The sequence below is a fragment of the Pyrus communis genome, chromosome 3 (assembly GCF_963583255.1).
Source record: "Pyrus communis chromosome 3, drPyrComm1.1, whole genome shotgun sequence".
Classification (NCBI taxonomy): Eukaryota; Viridiplantae; Streptophyta; class Magnoliopsida; order Rosales; family Rosaceae; genus Pyrus; species Pyrus communis.
The window spans coordinates 174,576-182,203 of NC_084805.1; the positions used below are offsets into that span (position 1 = coordinate 174,576).

Sequence of the window (7,628 nt, forward strand, 5' to 3'; positions counted from 1 at the left end):
GGAAATACACTTTTATCAAAAACAACATGTCTTGAGATGATACATTTCTTATTTTGAACATTGTAATAGATCACACCTTTATAGCCCATAGAAAACCCTAAGAACACACATTGTGCAAATCTAGGTTGTAACTTGTGCACAGAGTAAGGTCTCAACCATGGATATACTGCTGATCCAAACACTTTCAAACTCTTTAACTCTGGATCATTGTCATACAATTTCTTATAAGGTGAATCCATGGACAAACCTTTGCATGGCATCCTATTTATTAGAAATACAGCATGTGCACAGGCATAGTACCAAAATTCATTTGGCAATCCAGCCTGAACAAGAAGAGTAATGGCAGTTTCCACTATATGCCTATGTTTTCTTTCAATTACTCCATTCTGTTGAGGAGTGTATGGGCAGGAAATCATTTGTTCAACACATTTTTCATCAAGGAAGGCTTTAAAAGCATGACTTGTGTACTCTCCCTCACCATCGGTTTGGATACATTTAATAGCAACACCAAACTGTGTATGAACAAGACTATAGAATTTCGGAAAAATAGCATACACATCTGATTTGTTATACATTGGAAAAATCCAAGTATACTTGTATATTGATCAACAAAAGTTACATAGTATCGATACCCCTCTATTGTCTTGACTAGAGAAGGGCCCCATACATCTGAGTGCACCTTTTCAAATGGTGAATAGTACCTATCACTGCTAGGAGAAAAAGGAAGTCTACACATCTTTCCTTGAATACAATGGGTACATATACTATGACTCTCATCTAATTCTAGTGGTATGTTTGACTGTCTTAACATGATAGACATTATTTCATTAATAGGATGACCAAACTGTTGATGCCACAAAGTTGACTTCACCAACTGTCCAAGAAAAGCAGAAGATCCCTGAACCATAGATTGTATTCCTCTTGAATGCTTGATAACATGGATTTAAAACAATTGTTTGGCTTGACTCTTTCCTCTGTACAGGATGTCCCTTGTCTTCTTGTCCTACACAAAAAACTCATTCTCATCACAAATAAACCAACTATGATTGTCAGCACATAATTGTTGAACAGATAGCAAACTCCGAGCAATTTTTGGAACATGTAAAACATTGTTAAGAACAAGGTTATGAAAGTTGGTTTTAATTGTAGTTGCACCAATATTTGCAATAGATAAACCTGTCCCATTTCTAATTGTAATTGTATCAGAACCTTGGAATGGTGTGAATTGACTCAGTGTGTTAACATCAGCAGTGATATGGCGAGATGCACCAGTATCAACAATACACGCATCTTAAGGAATATGTTGTTTTGTTTGCTGTGCTGCCATTGCCGTCAAAGTTGAAGGTGGTTGCTGACCCTAGAATACATAATTTCCTCTGTGATAACACTCAAGTGCTGAGTGACCACGTTTCCCACAAATCTGGCACTCCATTTGGAACCCATTATTTAGTCCATGAGCATTTCTGTGAAAATAATTAACAGCAGTATGTCCTCTCTTGTTGCAAATCTGACATTCAATTACTGTAGTAGACCTGTTTTCTGTGTTCCCATGCCATACATTTGAACCATATTGTCTTGAACCACCAAATGGATATCCAGATGAAGTACTTGTATTGTATCCCTTGCCTTTGAATCCAGTGTTTGGCTTGTAACTATTATTACCCTTATAATTTTGCTTCTGCACAAATGGAGGTTTTGGACTAGAGTTTGTAGCATTGCCCATATACCCAAAACCATAAGGAATAGAAAGATAAACTGGAGCAGGAAACTGTTGAGGTATTAAGGGTTGTGGGTATTGCTGTGGTAAGACAAATGGTGGTGGATATTGTTGTACATAAATGTCAGCAAAAAATGGGTATTGATGAGAAGTAAGAACATCCCCAGTTGTTGCTGGTAAATAGCTATGCTCTGCAAGATTAGAACCTGAAGCAAATGAATCTCCCTGACTCGACTGCGACCTTTGAACATATAAGGTAGAAAGATTCTGAGACACAACACTTGATTCACCTTCAATTTCTTTTTCAACCCCAAGCAACAAAGCCTTAAATTCTTTCAAGGAAATAGATGACTCTCTAACTAATATCACTGTTCGAATTATTGCATACTCTTTTGGTAAACTGGCTAAACCAGCAATTATCACATCATTATCAGAAATGAGCTCTCCAGCAGCAGTTAACTGATCCCTTATATTTTTCAACCTTAACAAATATCTATCAATGGAATCTCCTCCTTTCTGAATTGTATGCAGCTCAGTCTTTAAATGATTAACTCTAGATTTAGACACTGAAGCAAAACGATCCATAAGATTCAACCAAGCCTCACAAGCAGTTACACAACCAAAAACATATTCAATAGCCTCATCAGACAAAGTAACTAATAATAGACTCAACAATGCCATATATGTGGATTCCCGTTCAACATAAGCATCAGTAAGTTCAGAAGTAACACCTCTCTTAATGTGAATGACAAATTTTGGTGGACACACAGTAGTACCATCAAAATGCCCAAACAATTTATAACCCTTCAACACAGACTTAAACTGAAATGCCCATTTCGCAAAATTATCTTCCTTCAACTTTATAGTAATCATTCCCAGCAGATTTTCAACCTTAACACTAAGATTGGCCATGATTTCTCGATGCAAGAAAAAACACAAATTGTCAAGAACTACATAAACGCCCAACTTTTCGACAATATGAATCGATAGAGAGATTGAAACTCCCGTAGTAAAGAAAGACTAAAACTTTCTTATGAATCAAGAGAGATTGAAACTCCCGTAGTAATCAAGAAAGACTGAAACTTTCTTGATAAATCATGCAACGAAATTGTAATCAAAACATACAACAATTCTGAAATCTTGAATTTCTAATCAAGACTAAAACCCAATTACCCAGTAGAAATGCACAATATCACCTGAATCGCAGCTTTGATGAAAACCCCAAATCACCAGGACTTCAATCGCCAGAACATTGAACGGACTCTGTGAGATCCCCTTTGACGCTTCGATTGTGTATAGTAGCATCAGAAGAACTAGGATCAACAACGGCAGCGAGCCAATGCCAACGATGATACCATATGAATACTAAAGAATCAATGAAGCCTTAGGGATGAAGAAGCTGGAGAAATCGAAGTACAAGAAGTAAGAGAGAGAGAGAGAGAGTGAGAGAAAGAGAGAGAAACTTTCTATTATTCAGTGAGTAATTGATTGTTTTACATTATGGTACTCTAAGTCTCTAAACATTGGTTATATAGAGACAATGATGAGCAAATTTACAATTTTACCCATTCAACTAACTCTAACTGTTTTTCAACAAACTCAAACTAATCCAAATTTATTTGGTTAATATGGTTGAGTATGTCAGCCTGGCTATAGAGGATGATGGTGTGGAATGAGAAGCGCTGTGTTTTGAGGTCAGGCAGGGAGGTGAAAAAGTTGTTGAGGAACTTGCAGATGAAATTGTAATGGTTGTTGTCGTGGATGCGGTTAATGTCGACAGAGGAGGTGATGCGATTGAGGTGGGATTCAGGGGTTAGGGAGGCGGATTTGCAGATTTTGAGGATTTTGGAGGGGCCTTTCTCGAATTTGAAGAGGGAACGGGTGAGGGCGTCATGGCGAAAGCGAGATAGAAGAGATATGGCTTCTATAGAGAAAAATGGGGGATGTCTTTAGGGTTTTGCAGAGGCATTAGGGGGACATATGAATTGGGGAAAAAGGGAAGAGTGATAGGATTGCAGGGGGTGGGTCCCACGTTTAAAAAAAATATAATATTGAAATGATTTTATCTTTAATTTATTAATATTTTTATCCAATTAAGCGAGGGAGTAGGCCCGCCTCAAGCCATGTCATCATTTAATAGAAAATTTGACAAACAAACTAACAGAGGTCTGACATTGCAACAATTTGTAAGATAAGGTATGACATTGTAATTTTTAAAACATGAGGTATGAGATTGTAGTTTGACCTATAATTAAAGTAGTTTTATGTAATTTACCCTTAGAATTATTATGCATTGCATGTTAACCTTATTTAGAGATAATAAATAACAAATAAAACCAAATATGTTTGTGATAAAATAACCAAAACAATAAAGGTAGTAAGGTATCCACATCCGACTCTGGGTATAAGAACCTCTAGTTTACCATGATTTTGTAAATGGTGATGCTAGGGAGGTCAAATTTTTAAACCAAATTTACAAACCAAATGATATCATTGTAGATAATTGGATTATTAATTAAGTGTTAATTAACATGCTTGTGTCTTATTGTTTACACATTATTTGGTTTGCAAATTTGGTTTGAAAATTTGGTCTCCCTAACATTATCCTTTTGTGAATGTTTAACGTTTAGGTTTAGGCTTTGTAATCGATAAGATTGTCATTAGTTTTGGCAAATGTAGCAGCACAAGCTAAAGTTTGTACAATATTGGACAGATTACACGAAATAGTTATAGAAGTAGCATGAATTTAGGGTAATTCCCACTTTACTACCCTAAAATTTTACCAAAATCGTACTTTACTACATTTACTCTTTTCGCCTCAGTTTCATACCTAAAGTTTGATTTTTCTACCACTTTGATACTTCTGTTAGCCTAGCCATTAAATTTTCCGTTAACTTTGTGACGTGGTAGGATCTTGACCCACTAATTCTCACTTTACTACTCTCAAGTATCTTGAAATTCACATTTTTCTATCCTTACTTTTTTTTTTTTGTCTAACCTTTATACTAAAAGTTACGTTTTGCTCCTAGATTCATACTTCTATTATCCTACGCATCAAGACATCCATTAAGCATATGTGGTGCTTGATGATGACTATGCATAAACATGGCATTGTGGGCCAAGCGCCACGTCATACTTTGACTAGGCAATGACTGTGCATAAACATAGTACTGTGAGCCCCACAGGTGACAAGATGGTTCAAGCAAAGATTTAGAAATAAATTCCCGCCAAATTAAATAATTTCAAAAACTTAAGAGCAACATATGCTACCACGTGGACAAAACCCATTTCCCGCCATTTTTTTTTATTTTGCAAAAAAAACATTTTATTTGTTTAAGGCAAATCTCCCTCGAGTATCGTGAAATTCCAACTTTCATACATCAAGTTTGGATTTTTTTGACACTTTAATACTTTTGTTAGCCTTTCCGTCAGGGGCTCTGCTAACTGATGGTGAGGCACTCCACTGGTGGATTATTGTGCAAAAGCGTGGCATAGTAGGCAGCACGTGGACATATAAAATAATTTTAAAAATTTAAAGGGTAAATTACACTTTACCCCCTGGGATCGATTTCAATTCCTTACAACATCTTTAAAACATTTCAATTTCATACCTCACGTCCTACTTTATTTCAATTTCATACCTCACATCCTATTTTATTTCAATTTCATACATCCGTTAGAAAATCTGTTAAGTAAACCATTAAGTGATGATGTGGCAAATAAGGGGTCCACATTTGTGCTAATGTGGCTACCACATTTGTGACACGTGGCTAAACACTTAATAAAAAAATTTAAATTAATTAATTAAAGAAAAGCAAAAAAAAAAAAAAAAAAAAGGCCAAAACCCAGTTCGTCTTCCCCACCCCTTCTCTCCACCTGAGCACACCCCCAACCTAAATCAAACATGCCTTTTCTCCCGTCACAAACCCCGTCCCCCAATTTTCCTCCAAAACCATCATCTCCTCGTCTCCTCCCACTGCAACATCTAGTCCGTCAGCAAAACCCCAAACCCCAAAAAATCCAGTCACAGGCTTTTCTCCAACCCAGATTCTCCAGCCTCTCCGTACGCCACTCCGATGGCCGTGATCACTAGCGAAAGACACCTACCGAGTCTTATCAACCTTCACGGGCTCAGTCTCAACTCGGATTGGCTCTGATTCTGTTCTGGTCAGCACCGACCCATTAGGAATGAAAAACTCCAAAAGGTCGACGGGTATTTAGGAGGGAGGTGATTAGGAGTATGTGATTCCATTGGAGAGAACTATTGAAAGTCAAGAGTGGGTATTTAGAACTATTGGTTAGGTTATTTATTAGGGTATAGTTGTCACCTTACTTCTAGTCATATCTTGTAAAGATATTGTATCTTCTTTCCCATACTTATAGGGTGGATATAGCTTTTTAACTTTACCCCTCACCTTACTTTCAGCTCCTTATTTTGTGGAGCTCCCATGTAGGAGTGTTTCAAGGGTAATCAGTGCGTTGATCACTCCTTGCCCTATATCTTGTATCTTTGTGTGGTTGTTTCCTTATAAATAATAATACAAACAAACACTTAAAGTTTAACATGGTATCAAAGCAGGAATAACCTGTCTCTGTGATACTTGTTGCTCTGTTCTTCAAGCATTCTTTGATGGCTGACAGAAATCTTATTCTCGAGTCCGATGTTGATAGCTCACTTGGAGCTGGTCACCAACATCAACCGGAGATTGATGTAAATCCAAATCAAAGGTTGAGTTTTGTGCTTCTAAATGAGTTCAACTACTTACCATGGTCGAGGGCAGTTTCACTTACCCTAGGAGGAAGATCAAAGCTAAGGTTCATAAATGGAAGTATTGAAGCTCATGATACTTCATCTTCCACTTATGAATCTTGGCTCAATAAAGATCAGTTGGTCATGTCCTGGCTCCTCAACTCCATGGAGCGTAAGATAGCTGAAATATTCAGTTACTCTGAGTCATCTCTCCAGCTATGGAAGTCCGTGCAAGAAATGTATGGAAATCAAAACAATGCAGCCCGTGTGTTTCAGCTTAAAAGGGATATCGGGAGCAAGCAACAAGATGGAAAACCTTTCATTCAGCTTCTTAGAAGTCTTAAAGGTATGTGGAATGAATTGTAGGTATATCGTCCACATATAACGGACTTAACCCTACTTCTTAAAAGGGTTGAATAAGACAAAATTTTCCAGCTTTTCTCAAGTATGGGGCCGGAATATAGCCACATTTCTCATGAATTCGGAACTTCCTACATTTGCCAATGTTTGTGCAATAATTCAAAGGGAAGAATTGAGGAAAAAAGTTATGAACACTGGTACCACGATGACTGCCTCAGAAGCTAGGGCTTACTTTTCCAATGATAAGAAATACTTCTCCAGTGATAAGAAGTACAAGGGAAGAAATCCTTATCTCAAATGCAAACATTGTGATGCCACTGGACATGTGAGGGATCATTGCTAGATTCTTCACCCTAAGCTCAAACCAGACTTCATGAAAAATGAGAGGCTTATTCAGAAGAAGCCTCAGTTTTCCAGTTACAAAGCTATCATGTCTCATCCATTTCAACTAGAAGCTAAGATGATCTACTAAATTTTACCTCCAATCCCACCACACTCAAAAATGAGTTCGTTGCGTACCTTCAAATGAAGAAAGAAGTCTCTAGGAATGATGAAGCTACTACCTCAGGAAATGGCAACTCAACTGCTTTGCTGGGAAAGTTTGTAGACTTTTTGGCTGACTCGAAAAAGCTCACGTAGGACAACATGCAAGGTATATTGACAGCATTCAAAACTACTTTAAATATAAATCAATTGCATGATTTGTGGGTCATAGATTCCGGTGCCTCAGATCACATGACAAACCAATTCTACAAGCTCCATGATTTTAAAAAACTGCATACACCTTCACATGTTTCTATT

The 7,628-nt window shown here is 37.3% G+C and overlaps 1 protein-coding gene across 1 annotated transcript; it reads left to right on the forward strand.

Annotated features, from left to right (window-relative positions):
* The first annotated feature begins 6,347 nt into the window (after window positions 1–6,347).
* On the forward strand, window positions 6,348–7,170 carry LOC137727480 (uncharacterized). Its single transcript, XM_068466334.1, has 2 exons — window positions 6,348–6,813; window positions 6,932–7,170. Exons 1-2 carry the CDS (start codon window positions 6,348–6,350, stop codon window positions 7,168–7,170), a joined length of 705 nt encoding a protein of 234 aa, XP_068322435.1.
* Window positions 7,171–7,628: the final 458 nt, after the last annotated feature.

What these genes read in the sequence shown, in the direction of transcription:
- LOC137727480 (XM_068466334.1), top strand. Translation starts at nt 6,348, where the DNA reads ATGGCTGACAGAAATCTTATTCTCGAGTCCGATGTTGATAGCTCACTT. An exon ending in GCTTCTTAGAAGTCTTAAAG is followed by an intron (nt 6,814 to 6,931) that starts GTATGTGGAATG and finishes GCCGGAATATAG; the next exon opens with CCACATTTCTCATGAATTCG.